Below are 20109 nucleotides of genomic sequence, written 5' to 3' on the forward strand. Positions count from 1 at the left end.
TTCGAAGACTAAGCATTTCTGTTAACAATTTCTTATCACGGTATGGATTGGCTGATAAACTAGGTCACGTCTGTAAACATCGGTGTGATTGGTTAAAATTCATATATGGCCTACTTCAACGTTTACAGTGCAATAACAGAGAAGGTGATCGCCTAGGATTGCCAAATTATTTTCTAGATTACTACTTTCTACTTCAGTTAGTGTGTAAATATGTCGAGTGTAAGTATCTAAGTTACTTTTCTATCTGTTCTCGTCATCAGTAATGATTTTGGAATGGAAATATTGTTGATAACCAACATGATATATTCTGCGTTTTGTTCAACTGAGGATGTTCATTTCGCACAGCTGAGCGACCAAATTTGTGATAAAGTAATTTACTTAATTATCGTTATTTTTAGTCATATATATTTATAATTTTAGACAAATGTACTAACCTAACAACTTTATCTACGTGGTAGTCACGAAAAGCAGACAATTGCGCAATTTGATGCTCGCTTTGAAGACACAGGGTATCTATGTGTTTGGACTTGTTATTTATTGACAAAAAGTGAAATTCAAATTATAATTTTTATATCTTTCACTTCGTATTTTCTGTATGGCCTGCAATACATCACTGCACTACGCAAATGTGAATATAGTCTGCTATATAATCATATGCATTGTCATCGGCTAGTCATGGTCTGTTGGGCCTTTGAGTATAATGTTTCAACTGACTGAATAATTTCCCCCTTACAATCTTGTAATATTTTGTAGGAAATATGACAAGAGATCAGGAAATAATCCTTGTCCCCCATGCTAATTACCATGCAGAATTATACTCGACACTATCTGCCCCACCACTTTGTTTGAAGCTCTTGTACAGCAAGGAGCAATAGCAAGCATATTTGAAAAGCAATTTCTATAACTGTGCTAAGAAAATTAACAAAAAGGAGGGCTGATAAAAAACCACGCTCAATGAGTGATGTCAGATCAAGCAGCAGGGAACAGACACAGTTCAAACACTGATGACAGATATAACTAAACATTTTGGGATAAAAGTTCACAAGATTTACAACTTGAATTGTATTTCCTATTGTAGGTCTTTTAGCAACCCAGTCAATACTATCGCGTGTGATTTTCTCATATAGTATCCAGGAAATAGCCATCACATTGTTTAACCTTTGTTCCGAAGATTTAGTTTAATGACCACATCATTTACTTCGAAGAGATAAAAAACAAACATATCATTGTGCAACAAAAATGATTTTCACCCATCTCAGTATTTTGGTTACTCTTGCAATAAATATATTTATAATACCTTGTCAGTATTGCATTTGTCAATTTGACAAATTTGATCTGTATTTTTATCTGTAACAGACACAGTTATTTACTTTTGTCAAGGGGGCACGGATGTCCCAGTCATCTAAGGCGCCGTGATTTGCTTTGCAGAGTTGCGTCACCTGGCCACGCCAGAAACCTATGATTGTGGGTTCAAATCCCGGTTCGCCCTGATTATGTTTCTAGGTTTGTCAGCACCATACCAATGCTCGTGGGTTTCACCGAAGTGGTAAACGTCTGAGACCTGCATCACTTTGGGCTTTCCTCCCACATTAAGCTGACACGCCGTGATATAACTGGAATACTGTTAAAAGCGGTGTTAAACCCAACTCACTCACCTGCTCACTCACTCACTACTTTTGTCGATATGGATTTGTTACTCTATTTTCGCAAAATAAGCAAATGAGGGGATATAGTAACCAACACTAATTTAAACCAATAAGTACTGTATAGCATCATCTTCAAAAAAGTAAAAGATAGAATTTCATTATGCTTAAATTAATGTTATGTGTACTTTGATTGAAGCTCTCTCTGTAGGGGTGTAACTATCTAAGGCTCAGTTATTGTGATACTTTTTGCTACAATGTGACTAAGGTATCATGTAGATATGTATCAATACAAAATGATACAAGTACACAGTATTAGGAGGCTATGTAAGAAAATATGACAGTGAATTGTAAAATACTATTTTTGACCGTCTTCAGAAGTTCTGAAGCCACTGTTATTTCTTTTGACTCAGATTTTCTAAACTTGATTGAGTTGAGCACATTGAAGGGGTCTTGGAAAGACTTCTGCCCGTATCCACCCTCCAAAAGTTATAGAAACATGTATATGTAAGCATTGCCGCTCAGTCCTTTTATATACATCTTTGAGGTGAGGGGATACAGGCGGAAGTCTCAATTTGCTGGAATGCTTCAGGCATACAAGATTGCTAATCTTGATCCTCTGAGAGCAAACAATCTTCACGAGATCAAAGCGGTGGCCTCAACCATGGCTCTACATTATCATAGGAACTTTTCTATGAGAGCAATCACGGAAAGATGTTTTTGGAGGTCTGACACTGTCTTCGCTAGCCACTGTCTTAGAGATGTGGCACTTTAAGACGTCAAAGGTGTTTGTAGCTTTGGCCCTGTGGTTATAGCCCAGAAGGTAACCAACCCCTAACACAAATTATGAACTCCTCCTGTCCGGAGCCAGTCTTACCCAAATAGCACAGTCTTGTTGACACGACCGATAGGGAGATCATCAGGCTGTCAGCCTTGGCCCGGTAATTCAGTTTTTAGATTCTAGCTCACACTATTTTCTTCTTACTGTATTTTACCTTGACTTATCCTCAATTCTCGTTTCTCTCCATTGAGCGATTAATACCGATCAGTCCTTGACACGTGGGTCATATGAAGGGTTTATCCATATTGAGGATTACATCTGAAGGTGGCCGCCTCCGTGGTCTAGTGGTAGAGCGTCCGCCCGGAGAGCGGAAGGTCTGGTGTTCGAAATCCTGGCCGAGTCATACCAAAAGACGTTAAAAGATGGTACTTGTTGTTACCCTGTCTGGCGCTCGGCATTAAGGGGCTAAAACAAGGACTAGTCGGCTCGGAGTCAGTATACTGTGTCTGAGTGGGGTATTCATGTTAAACTGCGGCATGGTATCTCAATGAGCTAGCACTATAAATCGGCATCAGTCCAGACTAGTACAAGCAGCCACACACACACATACACGTGCATGCACGTGGCTATATAAGTGCAATAATCTTGGACGCGATGTTAAACCCAATTTCACCTCACCTCTTCAATGAGCACCATCGCTAGGTGCTGTCTTTTTGTCAAAGGTAAGCAGTAGATGCATTAAGGAGTAATGCAGGATAAGTATACAAATTTAAAAAATATGTAGATTTTACTTAGCTGCTCAGTGACATAGGGTTATGTGGATATTGATTTGACAACACTCATCTCACTTTGATGTGCCATGTATTCATCTGTGATTTCAGACTTGATTTCCATGTTCATTTCAGAGATCAAACGTAGAGAATCTGTCCCCACAAGTAATTCGACAGGTGTCCAAAGAATTAAGTGATCTAGCTACCAAACCCCCAGAAGGAATAAAAGTGTTTTTAAATGAAGAGGATATCACAGACATCAAAGCCATCATTGAAGGACCAGGTGAATGCTTGAAAGTCATGGTACCAGAGAGAAATTTAAAATGTTTATAAGAAACTCTTAACAACTATAACGATAACATGCCCACCTATCTTCTCATACACTGTATCATGTACACACAGAGAGAAAACTTTGCATTTTACATAGGATCACATGTCAGCTTAAGTTTCAGTGAAATATGTTACCTCTGTGTCATGTACTTTGCTCTGCTGGTGGAATCTTCTATTGCAAGTTCACCTATTGGCAGAATAGGACCCTACATCAGGTGCTTGTATTGCGAGCATGTTCAAGCATTGTGTCGTCCCAGTGTGTGACTTCATTTGGCTAATTGTGTGTCATTGACCAGAGTTTGTCTGGTCCACATGTGAATATAACTCATATGAAACGGTGGAATGATCATGTGGAATAACTTTCCTATATTTGAGAGTGCATATTTAGAGATTCTCACTTTTGGGCAAAATACGATATGACGTCCTCCATTGTCCATGACATTACAAATTGATTACATTACGTCATCTGAACAATAGGCTGCCTTCTGACATGTCATACTTTTTCTTCATTTTCTCTCATAAAATGTCAATAAGTACTATACAGAATAACCTATCAAAACTCAGAATTACAGTAATTTGTCCCTCGTGAATACATGTTGTAAGTTCCTCGCCAAAAAGGTCGGGACTTACACCATGTACAGGGGCGGTCAGGTAGCCTAGTGGTTAAAGCGTTTGCTTGTCACGCAGAAAGACCCGGGTTCTTTTCCCGACATGGGTACAATGTGTGAAGCCTATTTCTGGTGTCCCCCGCCGTGATATTGCTGGAATATTGCTAAACATCATGTACACTATTCATTCACTCAAGACAGATAATTCCACTGAGTTTGTTGGTTATTCTCTCATTACTGACCAGGTTAATGTGTGACTGACAGCAGGCGACATGACGATCCAGGTTTGAATAGGTCTTCAACAACCAATGCTTGTTGTAAGAGGCGACTAAAGAGATCGGGTGGTCTGTCTTGCTGACTTGGTTGATGCATGTCATAGTATTCTAATTGCATAGATCGATGCTCATGATGTCAATCACTGGATTGTCTGGTCCAGACTTGATTATTTACAGACCACCGCCATATAGCTGAAATATTGCTGAGTGCAGCGCTAAACACCAAACAAACATAGCAGATATATTCTGTTGTTCACAAGCCTCCAGGGTTATAACTAACTGAAAAGCTTTACTAGCCCGGGTAAAGATAAAATGCCCTTGTAATGTTAAAACAATAGGGAAATTTGTAAATTTGTACAAGCCCGCAGGAATTTGTACTAGCCCCAGGCTAGCTGGATAGTGTTTATTTCTAACCCTGTGCTCACTCCTATCTACTTGCAGCTGGAACTCCGTACGCTGGTGGTGTGTTCCGCATGAAGCTTGTGTTGGGCAAAAATTTCCCATCAGAGCCACCTAAAGCCTATTTTCTCACCAAGATTTTCCATCCAAATGTTGCAACAAATGGAGAGATTTGTGTGAACACACTAAAGAAAGACTGGAAAGCAGAGCTGGGACTCAAGCATGTGTTACTGGTGAGAATGTGCTGAATACAACTGGCTGGTGGTCATCATGGCTGTGTGCTACATGTGCCATATTTGACAGACATGTATAATGATATAACCCCCATGCTTGTTGTCAGTCGAGTGATAAGGATTGAGTAGTGAGCGGTTGGGCATAAAAAAAGTTACCTTGGTGTTCCAGAAACATTTGAACCTACAACTAGGGCTGGGGCGGGTAACTGGGGTATTTGGGTCGGGTGGGTAATGAGTAGGACCCGCGTACCCACAGGACTACCCGGACCTGTGGTCAGTCACGTGATATGTTGTTTCAAGACAAAAATATGTAGGACTGTATGTTTAAACTACAAGTCACTAATGTTTGCAGTTCTTCCTGACTACTTCGCCCATTCCTTCTGACTTTTATATGTTTGAATAAAACTAAAACTTCAGTCAACTTCAGTGTATACACCAGATCGTTTTATACATGTATTTAAACACATTTTGCCAGGGCTACGGTCAAACATTTCTCAATCGGACAGTTTGTACCTACCTCTTGAGACCTACATCAGGTATCTGGGTAGGGTCGGGTCCGGAAATAGGAGGTGGGTACCCGGGTAGTAAATTTGGACTCGTCCCAGCTCTACCTACAACCCTGAACCTGTCCTTCCACATCTTTCTCAGTTGATAAGACTTCCTGCCCTAGTTTGCAGATCAAGGCACTGCTATTGTCCCAGTTAGGCTTCGTTATTCCAGGGGGCATGGGTGGCCCAGTCGTCTAAGGCGCCGCGATTCCCTGTGCAGAGTTGCGTTCCTTGGGCACGCCAGAAACCTATAATTGTGGGTTCGAATCCCTGTTCGCCCCGATTATGTTTCTAGGTTTGTCAGCACCATACCCGTGCTTGTGGGTTTCACCGAAGTGGTAAACGTCTCAGACCTGCATCACCTCGGGCTTTCCTCCCACATTAAGCTGACATGCCGCGATATAACTGGAATACTGTTAAAAGTGGCGTTAAACCCAACTCACTCACTCACTCACTCGTTATTCCATGTTGACGGTCATGTAAAATCTGCCATTCCTATCCTCAGACAATAAAGTGTTTGCTGATAGTGCCAAATCCGGAGTCTGCCCTCAACGAGGAGGCAGGCAAGCTGCTGCTGGAACAATATGAAGACTACTCTCATCGAGCGAAAATGTTCACAGAAATACATGCAAAACCTCCGAAGTGAGTAACATCGTCATTTATTACCCATAAGGTTAGAAATAACCGAGTACATAAAAATTGTATGTGCATGACTGCATGGCATTGTTATGTCCATCGAATCTTATTGTGACCAAAAATTGGATGATGATGCCACACTAGAAACGATGTCATAGCTGAAGATTGTTGACGACATTCGACAATTGTGGTTTTCTAAGACAGCAGTCGTGATCAGTGCATTTTTCTAAAGGGGAGCTCAAAAGAATTAAGAAATAATGGGTAATATTACTAATAAAGAAATTATTATGCAATGTACAAACTGATTTAACAAAACTTGTGTAAGAAATGAAGTTTTACTCTCCCTCTGGAAATACAAAAATTTCTGACACTTTTTTGCAAATTAATATGACATACATGCTCATATAATAATCTCTATGTACTACTCAACATATGCAGAGGACCACACCTTTAACTACAGATTGAATACTGTTGTCCAATGAGGCACACTGCTCCAATAAAATGATGAAAAAGCACTCACACAAGATCCAGGGTAGAATAGGTCTTCAGCAACCATTTCTTGCCCTAAAAGGCCACTATGCTTGTCATAAGAGGCAACTAACAAGATTGGGTGGTCAGGCTCACTGACTTGGTTGATGCAGGTCATCGAATCCCAATTGCGTGGATTGATTCTCATGATGTCAAACAGTGGATTGTCTGGTCCAGACTCGATAATTTACAGACCACCGTCATATAGCTGGAATATTGCTGATTGCGGTGTTAAACAAACAAACTTATTAATAACTTTCGATTGTTATTGAAAGCCAGTGACTATGTACTATTTCCAACTGTCGTGGGGATTCCGGGTTAGAAAAGGACACCAATAACCTGCACTTGTAGTAAGAGGTGACAAAATGGTCAGGCTGACTTGATTATATGTAATACCCACCCATGTGGGGTGTTGCTCATACTATCAACCATTGGATAGTCTGAAACAGACTCGATTATATACAGGCTGCTGTTAATTAGGTAAAGTATTACTGAAGTGCATTAAGTTACAGACTAAAAATGTTGCTAAGGCTAAAAACAATATAATAGTCTTGGTTCTCAGGCACCGCCTGCATCATCCTAAAGTTCGCCGCACGTTTAGTTTTCATTTCCATTTTTAAAAACAACCCCAAAAATCCTTAAATATTACAAGTCCAACATGTCCAATGGTAGTCAAAAACTGTATTCAAGTATTTTACTCATCAAGGAATACATTTATGTAGGGAGTCCATTCCCCCCCCCCCCCCCCCCCAAAAAAAAAAACCCAAACAAAAACAACAACCAACAACAAATAACAACAAACCCCCCACCAAAAAAACAACACACTGCCCGCCCTATATTTTCAAAAGCCATTGCCTGAGAACCAATTCTTGTATTTTTTTAAGCCTAATAATTTCATTTTTCAAATGTAAAAAATGTGCTTATTTCATTCAGACTCATGACAGCCGATGCATATAATCCAAAGGAAGACAAACTTACTGATGGTCCAATGGCAAAGAAACATGCTGGTGACAAGAAGCTCTTAGACAAGAAGAAAAAGGAAAAGAAAAAAGTGTTGAAGCGCTTGTGATGTGCTTAACAGACATATTGTGGACCGAGTCCGCTATCTCAGTACTGCATCAATGCCAGCCCTCCTTTTCATGTGATGGGGCCGTACAGCGACCGTGTGGGTGCATGTCTCGGGTGGGGCAGTTTGCCCTGTGTGAATGTCTGGGGCCTCAAGACGGACGACGTTGTGCCCTGGCTCGATCTGTCTGAAGGGTCATATTTTAGTTTGCCTGCTGACCAGGAAGTCATGTGGGGATGTCTCTAATCTTGACTTTGCGTGTCTTGCAAATGAAAACCTAATTTGGCTGTATTTGAGCATACACTGTATATGTGCATGGGTTGTACATGTGACATACTGATAAAAACGTTATATGTTGCCATTTATTCATTGTGTGCTCAAATACAGTTGTGTCTACTGAGAAGTCTGTTTTTTCTTCATTCAAGAGACCGCATGTACTTACCATTTCACCTGCTTAGAACAGTGCTCTCAATTTTATATACCTCAATCATTAAGATCATGATACAGCTTGTCTCAGTAAAGATTATGATCAGGGATTTACTCATTCATTATCAAACTAAAGTTAAGAATTCCAAAATGCATCATAGTTGAAATAAACACATGATCCAAGGTCATTGGGGTGCACGCGTGGTTTAATAGTGCTGTTAAATATTTCCATACATTCATTACAATCACTTCATGCAAATTTAGTTTCATCAATAAAACAATTTTTATGAATCCAATGTCATTTTCATAATCTGTCAGGAAAAAGTTTGTATCACAACACCAGCTTTCCAGCCAGTATGTCATTCTCAGCGAGCATTGTTCTTTACAAGTGATGGGGTTGGAGATGCATGCAGTTGTTAATTACCTCAAGAAAAAGAACTGTAATTTCAGATGTCTCTGAATGAACTTTATTCTGTCTATTATGTTCTTGACATTTTGTCCTCCTGTTACATTTGTATTATTTATTACTCAGTGAAGTGATCCTGTGCAGGTTTGCAATTTTACATTTGCAGATTAATGTATGTTGGTCTACAAGACTTGTACATATGTACACTCATCTGTGAATATATCTCTTTTAATTTATGACCGAGTCTTATGGCCCTGAGTGCATGCATGTGTGTAAATGTCATTGTCATTTTTCATAGATCATCAAGATAATAAATTTGTACATACACTTAACGGTGTCTTCTGTTATCTCAGTGTCTGGGGTCATCAAACATGGAGAAACATCTGGAGCATTAACTGTTATTTAACAATCAGTGCAATTTGTAATTGTGTGCCTCCTATGCCAAACAATGGGGTCTATAGCGTTGTTGTCCATAAACCGGTCGAGTAACAAGTGCATGATTGTCAAAATATGGTGCAACAGGATTGACTGTGTCCAATTTACAGTCATGAGATATTGCACCCCACACCATGATGGAGCCTCCACCATACGTGACTGTTGGTACACCATGTTCCTTGGAAGTATTTCTGTCTCCCCCCCCCCCCCCCAGCCATGTGACGTGCAGCAAGAATATGCTTTCTTCAGACCAATAGATCCATCGCCACGTCCTCAGAATCCAGTCATACACCAAGCCAATCAAGGTCGCCAATGATGGGCAAATTAACAAGGGATGGCTGATGACCCTTCGTGACTTCAACCAAAATAATTCTAGCTGTTGTTGGACAGTTCCCTGGTGTACAGATGCCTGTTTAGTCCATGAGCCAGACCCCTGATTTTTATGTTTGACTACCAAATGGAGGGACAAATTTCCATTGTGGTTTTCAGAGAGCCTGATGCCTAAACTACATGAAATGACATGATGGACATCCCACATGTCCAGCTAAATGTCATTTTGGCCACCATTTTCAAGATGGCCGCCATTTTCTTCCAATTTGCACAAAATTTCAGAAATGAGCATGAAAAACAGAATTTACAATTCCTAGACAACTTTTGTGTAATGAAATGTGTCAGGCACTAAATTCCACACATTTTGATATACGATTTGTATGCTTTTGAGTGATAAATATTTCTCTGTTATCAAATTATATTGTAAAATCTATTTTATTTTTTTTCATTATGCAAGGACATTAAGAATTGTTTACTTCAGTGTTATGACTTTACATAGCATTAACATTTTGTGATTGATAACAGCTGTTGGTTGTATTTGTAATAATAAGTGATCACAGAAATTACATTGTTTTCTTGCACTGCAAAGCCTGTTTTCCTTGCTCAAAATGTTCTCAAAATTTACACACAAATTTCAGAGTGCTAACCCCATGTTTGAGAAATCTCTGCATTTCAGTTTAATACAAAAACAATTACATTTTGCAGATATTACCATAGTTAAAATAAACATTATCTACTTAAAACCCTGCAAGAAAAAAAACCCAATATTTTCTTTCATATGAAGTTTAATTACTCACTTATAATGAGACCTAAATTTGTGCAACAAAAAATATAATTCCCAAAATAAAATCTGAAACTACTGTCTGTTGTCAGTTAATGGATAAATACAATGCATCTGTGTTTATATAAAATTGATAAGGCAAGATAAAGTTAAAACAACAACACTCAGACAACTATGGTACTGTCAATACAAAAGTGTCTTACAGTATTAATTATACTGTTCTTTAATAAAACCTGTCTAACATGAGCTGTCTGCTATGTGGACAAGAAAGAGAAGCAGCGAACAATTGAGCCTTCTGATCAACTACTTCCTATCTACACTGAGTGCATTGGCTGGTCACGGCAAGCTGAGGGCTCTAAAACTGCTTCTAAGATGAAACTTTCAGAAAGGCTTTTGGAGTGGCATCTTTCTCCTGAAGTGTTTAAGATCATCCAATCCTTTACCTGTCAGCTATATTGCAGCAACACAACGGTAAACAAGGTCAATGAAATGCGTTACCAGATATTTCGAGGTAGAGGCGGGGATGTTGAATCTGGACAGCTTCCACCACGTAAAGATGCGCCTTTCCAGCATACCCTCCGTGCCAGTCAGCGGTTTGGAGGAGGAGCCTTGAAAAATCTCCAGACTTACCAGATCCCTCTGCAGGCCATGGTTGGGAAATAAATGAGACAGGAAATCTGGCAATCAAATGGATGACGGGCTTGCCAGCTCCAGAAGTGGTCCTTGGCTTGCGTCATGCAGATGTTCTCGTACTTGTCGACCACGTGAGTGCACATGTATATTAAATGATCTTAAATGTCCCTCTGCCTGCAAGTTGTCACCCTGCTCCAACATGGATGACAATGGTGAAGAGATACATCAAGATGCAAAAGACTCAAGCGATGAAGATGACTGAATTTGACAGTTGGATGTGTATCACATAGCAGGTTTTTGGACGGAATAAGACATCCTCATTGTTGAAATTATTTATAGACATTTTCTTGAAACTGTTACAAGTACTGGCCATATTCATGCTAAATTGTGTTACAATGTTAATGTCAACGGCATGAAACTCTAGAAAACAGTCTCCTGTTTAATATGGTGAGTTGATATTACTAGATGCTGATTTTTAAGAAGCAGGAGATTTGTGAAGTAGAAGGACTGTGGTAGCTTTTGAATTATGAACACGTTATATTTGTCTGCAAATGTTATTTTTTATAAGAAAATATAACGTTAAGTTGGTACCAGACATTGATCTATGTTTCTTAGAGATCCATTTAATTGCAGAAGGGTCAGGTGGGAATGAAAGTGGAATTTTGTTTATATGTATAATTTTGATGTTATTATTAAACACATATAAATATAATATCACAATGTGTACATTTTAACTTTAAACACTTTAGATTCTTGGAAATTTAGCTAGGAAATATAAAAACAAGTTTTGGTTGCAATATGTACGACTTTCTTAATTTTTTAATTATCTGTGAAAAAGTGCACTATATTGAAAAATGGCTGCTTATGTTTATGCACTATCGTGTTTTAACTTCCGAATGGTATTTTATATATGAAAATACATTAGACAATTTTTATCTATCATAAAGTGTGAATTATTACTCAACAACGTTGCATTGGAAAGAAACAATGTCAGTAAAATGTTAAAAAAGGGTAATTTCTTTATATAATTTCAACATTAATTCAAAAAGTTTAACTCAATGACATACAAAAAGCATAACAGAATGTGTGCAATGTAGTGCTGAAACAATATCAGTAAATAAAAGTTGTCTGAAGTTAATAAATTCTGTGTTATAAGCTTATTTCTGAAATCTGTAGAAAAAGTGAAAAAATGGCCGCCATCTTGGAAAATGGCCACCAAAACCGTATTGAGCTGGGCATCTGAAATGTCCATCACATGAAATTATACAGTTGAGACATCAAGCTATCTGAAAATCATATTGGTAATTTGTCCCTCTGTTTGGTAGTCAAATTTTCTCTGGCTCATGGACTAGTTGGGAAGCCATTGTTCTTTTAGAGCTCTACTCATAGCAAATAGGTTGTTGCCTCAAAAGACGTGCTAGAGCCCTGTCTTCCCATACAGTTGTCTTTCAGGGTGGCCCTGGTCGTGGATGGTCCATTACTTCATGTGTCTGTCGGTATTTTCTAAAGAGTCTGCTGATGACAGTAAAGTCATAGCCAAGTTGACGTCCAATGGCTCTGTGTGATATACCTGTGTCATGCATTACAATAATTAGCCTTAGTGCCTTTGTTAGACTCCCGCGTGCCATGGTTACATGTGCTGACTAAACAATCAGCTAATTGCCACTTTATATACCTTTACTTGCATCAATATGAATATACTTGAGGGTATCATGCTTCATGTTCATATGTCTGTGTGATTGGGCGACAGTCAGTTATGTCATGAGTACTAGAGAGTGACAGCTATTTCATGAATGTGTATCATGAAACTTTAATTTTCATAAATGGTTATTTCACTGTTCTTTATTATCCCCCGCCACGAAGTGGAAGGGGGATATAGGAATAGGTGCTGTCCATCCGTCCGGCCGGCCGTCCTTCCATCCGTCCGTCACATTTTGTTTCCGGAGCAGATCTTGAAAACCGTACCATATTTCTTCACCAAACTTGGCACATAGATAGTTCTAGTTGTGAACTGGTGCCTTTTGATAGTTTGGGATTTAAAAAAATAATTTTTTTTCGTGTTTCCATGGCAACGAATTTGATTTAGACTGAAAATTGCGGTAGTCCTTGTTTCCGGAGCAGATCTTGAAAACCATACTATATTTCTTCATCAAACTTAGCACATAGATTGGTCTAGTGGTGAACTGGTGCCTTTTGATTTAAATTTTTTATATTTTTTGAGTTTCCATGGCAACGACTTTGATTTAGACTGAAAATGGCGGTAGTCTTCGTTTCCGGAGCAGATCTTTCAGGAGCCCTTAATTTCTAGGTGTATATAAAGAGTTGAGTCCCTTGGTAACATGAAACAAAAATAGAATCAAGTCAGATCCAGAGAATTCTGTGATTAACAGGAGCAACAATCTGTGCCATCAACCAAGTTGCAAAAGCGATACCAGAATAGTTTGCCAAGGACAAAATCTAACCCGGAATCGCACGGGTTGTTTAAGAAATGAGCAAAACATTTATAAACACTCGTGAAAGATGTCAGAAGTGTTTATATAATGAGAATTAGACCTCTATATTTATCTATCCACTTGCACAGTTTAGACTGCATTGGTGATGCCTAGATGTTTCCAAAAGGAGGACTTGAAAGGTTTTAGGAAGACTTGTATAAATTTGACCAAAGCTAATTTTCTCAGATGTAGAGAGAGAAAGTACAAAGGTATGGTTCATGTGATGTCACCCTTTTGTGGGTGTGTTCTCAGATCTTCACCCAGATTGCATGAAACACACTCCTGATGGCCAGCATAGGTTGCTGTGAACCTTTCAAACCCAGAATTCTCACAGGAAAAAATAATTACAGAGTTACCTCCCTTGCACAAAGACCAGACCTGTGTACATCCCCATTTGCCAGTGACAAACAAGTTATGGATAAATTCTTGGCAACGCCATCTACCTATTCAACTGTATTCAGTTCAAAAGATAATTGGACACAAATATATCTGCTGTAAAATCTTTAATGAATAAAATGAACATGATTACAAATGAAGGACAATTTCCCCCCAAATGAATGGGTTTCACACACAATTAGTCTGCTATCTGACATAACATTGTACCTGTGAGGAATATGGTCAGGCATTGACATTCAAGTAATGCCAGAATAAAATGAATCGAAATTAAAAATGTCTCAACAAAGCAGAAATTTTGGACACAGGAACTATTATATACGGAACCAAAAAAAGGTTAGGGATTATGAATATTTTTAGGGATATTTTTATGAAATCATGTGCTCAGTCTTCACTACAAAATAAAAAGTTCATGACCCTAATCGTTCCTTATTCAGTATAAATAAATATCTGACAAATTTCTTTTATCAATTGCAAGATAAACACTTAGATGTTGGTGACATTGGTTGTTGGAACATAATTTACATCACGCAAAACCTTGACTGTATACACAGGAACATTTGATTGTAACATGCTTAGTGTAACAGATGACTTCACTGCCAAATGTTGGAACCTAAACACAATATCATTACAATGTGTATACATGCAAACCAAAAGACAGAAGAGATAAAATCGTTGTTTACTACCAAACAGTACATAAAAATGTATGCTTAAGGAATGAGTCAGTGATGTCAAATGGCTATACTATCGTGATGAGCTGGAACTGGATCGACTGTACCGCCTACGTCTTGCAGGTGACCTTGACCTTGACCGGGATCGCCGTCTTGGTGGTGAACGTCGTCTTGGGGGAGGAGATCTGTTGATGAATAAACTCATTGTTTTACTTCTTAGCCAACATTTGATTACATGATGCAAAAAGCTTTCTCGAGATATCATAGAAACGGAGTGAGTTGGACTTGCCCATTTGAACATTATTTGAGTAATATCACAGCATGTCATTTTAACATGGGATAAAAGCCATCTCTGATACAGGTCGGAGACACTTTATAGCACCTTGGTGAAACCCATGAGAATAGGTATGGTGCTGAAAAGACCAAGAACCATAATCCGATCTGAACCCACAACAAGAGGATCCTGGTAAATCTGCACAGCCAATTGTAGTCTCTTAGACCACTTGGAACCCATGCTCCATTTAAATGCCCCATTTCAAATCCAACGTAGTCAAATTAAAAGTAACCTTTTTCTTCTCGAGGGAAAATATGTCCTATAGCCGCAACATCACAATATAGTTAAGTGAGTAATTTTCAGATAGTGAAATTTATTTAACAGTTACCTTCATAAATAACCGTTTCCAAAATATCAGTATCATTTTTTGTCTAATAACCACTAGATATAAGGGTTATTGTTAACAATTTGAATCATGTAAAGGAGCCATGTGTATGGTAGTTTGATCAGTATGAACAAACAGTAGAAATCAATCTGAAACAATGACCAGCCACAAAAGAGATAGTATAGGTGAGGTGAGGTAAAATGGGGTTTAACATCGCATGACTATTGCACTTGTATAGCGATGAGCATGCACGTGTGTGTATGTGTGTGGCTGCTTGTACAAGTCCAGACTGATGCTGATTTATAGTGCTAGCCCACTGAGATACCATGCCGCAGTTTAACATGGATACCACACTCATAAGCCCCATAATGCCAAGCGCCAGACAGGGTAACAACAAGTACCATCTCTTTAACATAACTAACCCACTCGGACACAGTATACTGACTCCGAGCCGAACAGTCCTTGTATAGCCCCTTAATGCAGAGTGCCAGACAGGGTAACAACAAGTACCATCTTTTAACGTCTTTTGGTATGACGCGGCCGGGGCGGACGCTCTACCACTAGACCACGGAGGCAGTCAAGTGATAGTATAAAGAAACTGTAACAGCACAAACTGTTCCATCCCTTGAAGCTAAACACTACCCACCTCCTCCTGTCTCTGTATCTTGGGGGTGACTGCCTCCATCTTGGGGGTGGTCGACGTGGAGGACTGCGGCGTGCTGGGGGGCGTGGCGCCGGTCTTGGCGCCAACACAGCAGCTGCTGTCACCTCTTGTCCATCAATCTGACCTGCAATAGGGAAATCAACATTTGTTTGAATGATTCACTTACTACAAAGAAATCAGTTCGTGTAACACATTTTCAAGTATGTATATTTGTTGTTTAACGTCACACTTAGCAATACACACTGGCTACTTAACCATGGCCTGTGAATAATATGATCTGGAACCTGTTTCACAAAGCGAACGTAGCACTACGACAATCATAACTGTCATACTTTAACATAGACTTATAATGTTATCAAGTAATCAAGAGTCTGGTGCTGAGAGACTAAGGAACAAAATCGAGGCTAATCTGGGATTTGAACCCATGACCAGCTGATCCAGGCAGAGCTAACAGATGCGCATCTGAACAACAATTTTTTTTTACCATTTGGTCATTTGTATCCATCTGACAAGAAGTAATAGCTGCATACAGCTTCACATCTCTTACCTCCATCCATGTATTTGATAGCCTTCTCTGCCTCCTCAGGGCCTTCATATTCCACATAGGCGAAGCCCCTGTGGTATGGGTGAACTCTCTCGGTGGGCATCTCAATATTCTTGATGGTGCCATACACAGAGAAGATCTCCTGAATGTGTTCCTTGTTAACATTTCGAGTCAGTCGGCCAATGTGAACTTTGCAAGGCTTGGGTGTGGGGCTACGCTTGCGTTTGCGTGGAGATCTATAATTATACATGAAGAGAAAAGTTCAAAAGAAAATATCAGAGTGAGTAAGTATGGTTATATGCCGGTTTTAGCAATATTTCAGCAATATCACGGCAAGGGACACAGAAATGGGCTGCACACATTGTACCCATGATGGGGAATCGAACCCGGGTCTTCGGCATGATGAGCGAACGCTTCAACCACTAGGCTACCCTAATGCCTAGAAAATATTTGAACCTAGAGGCATAAAAAATTCATGTGCATCATTTCTAATAATATTTAAAATCAGAAGGAAAAAGTGCAAACATATCATAAAGTATCATGCCTTCCTCTTCTGCAAACTTCTGACTACCAAAGAAAGTCACAACACTGGTAGCAAGTTTGGTAATATGAGTGCTGGAGGAAGCATATTGGTAATCACCAGGAGACCTTTTGAGTTATATCCATTGTAATTACAGATTAGAGTTTCCAATGAATGACATTCCTAAATCACAGAAATTCAATTATTAATAGTTTCCTTTCACAACTTGTAATATCAAATTATAATATCAAATTGTAAAATCAGCAGAAATGAAAACTTAAAACTTTTCATTTCTATCTCACACATATACTACACAAAATTCAATCTGTCATAGCTGGTGGGTATTGCAACAAACAGCCTTCCAATTGTGGGTGTTCTGAGTTGAATACATCCAACAAGAAACCCTTTACCATGATTACTTCTTATCACTTCTCAAGACATGGCTCAGTGAAACAGTAAGGCAAGACTCACGATGACTTGCGTCCTCTGCTCCGACTGCGACTGCTACCAGAGCTGCTACTTGACGATGACCTACTTGAGCTGGAACTCCCTGATCGGGAACTGCTTCCGGAGCTGCTGCTCCCTGAGCTGCTGCTTCCAGATGACGACGATGATGAACCTGATCTGCTTCTCGAGCCTGATGAGCTAAAGATGGAAAACATCAATAGTAACTGATAAGGATGACACATCTCGACTATCCCTGATACTATACATATTGCAATACTTTGTTCACAATATGAAAGGAATCGTGATACTTTGTTCACGATACGATATGTATTGCAGTACTTCATTTGCAGCAATCTTGAGTGAATTTTCATATTTCATAGGGCATAAACACTATATAAAAGGCTTGGAACTTTCTGAATATCAGGTTTCAAATTTGAAAATATGTATGAAGGAAAAGACTAGGACCGAGTTCAAGCTTAAAACTATGTACATTGTACCATGTAGATACAGCATAAATTAATAATAATGTTCTCAATATGAAGTTATGATTTAAACCAAAGTTACTTTCTTTCATGAAAACCCTATACATGATATTATTGAACTTGAAGTCAAAGGATAACTTACGAGCTACTTCCACTACTGCTAGATGCTGCTCTCTTCTGTCTATCTCTTCCACGTTCCTTCTTTTCAGTGGCACCTTTCTTGCGCTCTCTGCTTCGACTCTGGCTTCTTGCCCTTTCAAAAATAATGTTCATGTAAAATCAAATATTCTTGGTTAGAGTGTAATGTTGCCATCCCTTGAAGAGAGTAGTTCAAACAGAAGAAGGCACGCTAGAATTAGCCTTGAGGCCAAGATAACTCTGTTTAAGACAACATTGTTTACATTAAAGTGTATAGTAGTGTTAGCTTGTGTATTTGATACAGTTGTCATTTGCAATTCGTCCGTATTTGACAAGTTTTCATCCGTACAAAATGTCAATTATGGAGCACAAATTGTATATCACATGACTTACCAAGGATCCAGGTAGACCCGTACCCGAGTTACCCACACTTATATAGCGATATGCATACATGTGTGGCTGAACCAGATAATTAATACTGTAGTGTTCATTATTGGTTGAAGTGCACAACTAGCACTGCAAACTTACCCTAAGATTGTTAAAGGGACCCCAGTGTTAAAACACTGAAAGCAAGTAGTATCAGTGAAAGGGAGGTCATGATGGATCATAGAGAAAATGTCACCGTGGAAAAATGTCCCCAGACAATTTGGAGAAAATGTCCCCAAGGTTTAGTCATGTTAGTGAAAAAGGGCACCAAATGTTGGAGAAAATGGCCCCAAATAAAACTTAGTTGATACATTGTTACATGAGACCCTTGTCTCCCTCTGACATTATTAATTGTTTGTTTTTCAATTAGTAGTAAGCATTGTCACCAAAAAAGCCATAGGGCCTGTGAAGATCCGTGGTAGAACAGGTCTTTAGCAACCCATGCTTGCCGTAAAAAGGCGACTATGCTTGTTGTAAGAGGCGACAAACAGGATCGGGTGGTCAGGCTTGTTGACTTGGTTGATGCATATCACTGTATCCCAATTGTGTGGATCGATGCTCATGATATCAATCACTGGATTGTCTGGTCCAGACTCGATCATTTACAGACCACCATCATATAGCTGGAATATTGCTGAGTGTGGCGTTAAACAACAAACAAACAAACAAACAAACAAACAAACAAACAAACAAACAAATAAAATACCATAGACACATACTGGGGGGCATAGCAACTTCCAACAGAGGTGCAAGCAAAGGAAAGTTCATTCGCAACTCTGTGACAGATATGGACAGCGGTTCCAGTAGTGGCAACAGTATGTGGCTGGGCAGATGACAGTTTCCCGAATACTGACCATGCTGACGGGAGTCCAGTGCGATCCATGGACATGATGGACCACTACGTTGGGAAGAGTTGAAGATGGACTTCGAAACCATGTGACATTTGAGACATTCCAGAATATCCAATCAATAAGTAAACTAAATGTCTAAAATAAGAAATTATGTCACTACAGATTGTGTTAGTATTGTTTCTTCATTATTTGGGGACATTTTCTAAAAATTTGGGGCCAATTCCCTTAAATGTGGGACCATTTTCTCCAATTTGTCTTGGCCCTTTTTAGCACGGGGCCATTTTCTCCTGCACCCGGTCATGATAAGCAAGACATTAGGCTCCTGCACCCTGTAAAGTATCATCATGCCAAAAACGTATGGTATACATCCACATATCTTTGGAATGGTTTGTTGTTTTATGCCTCTGAAGAAGCTGGTTAGCCATACTTTTTACACTCAAAAACTTAGGAGAAGGATTTGGGGGGCTATATTTTGTTCAATGAGCATGATGAGATTGTTCCACGGAGGTTGAAGAAAGGATCAGATAATTACCCTAACAAGTTTCTCATCAAACCTTGTATGATTAGAGACACACGTAGTCAAAGATAGATGCAACATACTAAATCAAACATCTAAACTCACTCATACTGATACAAAAGTTTTTTTACACGCATTATGCTGTACAGAGACTTGAGTGTTTCCGTTGTGAATGCTCTGGCTTCAACAAGCAAAAAGTAAAACGACATGCTGTTAACAGGTCAAATTAGTTGAACTTACATCTTCAAGATTTACACCGGCGCACAACCACTGTTTGCCGGGTGAAGTTACTGACAATAAACCACAACCACCAGCGAATGTGGGTTTTCTTCGGTGACAGTGTACCTATAATTTCAATCTAAACTCACATGATCAAAACATAGAGCACACGTTTTTGACGAACACCAGACGCCGACACACCGAAGAATTATGGTATCGGAAATTTGATTGGATTGAACCGACGACTACACGTCACCA

General features: G+C 39.2%; 2 protein-coding genes across 3 annotated transcripts; one reads left to right on the forward strand and one right to left on the reverse strand.

Annotated features, from left to right (window-relative positions):
- Window positions 1–65: 65 nt before the first annotated feature.
- Window positions 66–8981, forward strand: LOC124132384 (ubiquitin-conjugating enzyme E2 S-like). Its single transcript, XM_046496280.2, has 5 exons — window positions 66–219; window positions 3330–3477; window positions 4849–5039; window positions 6093–6229; window positions 7685–8981. Exons 1-5 carry the CDS (start codon window positions 211–213, stop codon window positions 7818–7820), a joined length of 621 nt encoding a protein of 206 aa, XP_046352236.1. The 5' UTR covers window positions 66–210; the 3' UTR covers window positions 7821–8981.
- Window positions 8982–13806: 4825 nt separating this feature from the next.
- Window positions 13807–20094, reverse strand: LOC124132399 (RNA-binding protein with serine-rich domain 1-like). Of its 2 annotated transcripts, none has more exons than XM_046496312.2 (6): window positions 20001–20094; window positions 17843–17953; window positions 17243–17416; window positions 16255–16487; window positions 15690–15831; window positions 13807–14569 (listed from the first exon to the last, which is right to left on the reverse strand). In XM_046496312.2, coding segments are annotated over exons 1-6 (774 nt in total). In that variant the 5' UTR covers window positions 20003–20094; the 3' UTR covers window positions 13807–14457. The 2 variants fall into 2 exon arrangements, with proteins under 2 accessions (XP_046352268.1, XP_046352260.1); XM_046496304.2 differs by having other exon boundaries at window positions 19873–20065.
- Window positions 20095–20109: the final 15 nt, after the last annotated feature.

Source organism: Haliotis rufescens, unplaced genomic scaffold (genome assembly GCF_023055435.1).
Source record: "Haliotis rufescens isolate VD_foot unplaced genomic scaffold, xgHalRufe1.0.p SCAF_20, whole genome shotgun sequence".
In the NCBI taxonomy this organism is placed as follows: Eukaryota; Metazoa; Mollusca; class Gastropoda; order Lepetellida; family Haliotidae; genus Haliotis; species Haliotis rufescens.

What these genes read in the sequence shown, in the direction of transcription:
- LOC124132384 (XM_046496280.2), top strand. An exon ending in GACTCAAGCATGTGTTACTG is followed by an intron (nt 5,040 to 6,092) that starts GTGAGAATGTGC and finishes TCCTATCCTCAG; the next exon opens with ACAATAAAGTGTTTGCTGAT. An exon ending in ATACATGCAAAACCTCCGAA is followed by an intron (nt 6,230 to 7,684) that starts GTGAGTAACATC and finishes TATTTCATTCAG; the next exon opens with ACTCATGACAGCCGATGCAT.
- LOC124132399 (XM_046496312.2), bottom strand. An exon ending in AGCAGTAGTGGAAGTAGCTC is followed by an intron (nt 17,417 to 17,842) that starts GTAAGTTATCCT and finishes TTCCATCTTTAG; the next exon opens with CTCATCAGGCTCGAGAAGCA. An exon ending in AGCAGAGGACGCAAGTCATC is followed by an intron (nt 16,488 to 17,242) that starts GTGAGTCTTGCC and finishes GTATAATTATAG; the next exon opens with ATCTCCACGCAAACGCAAGC.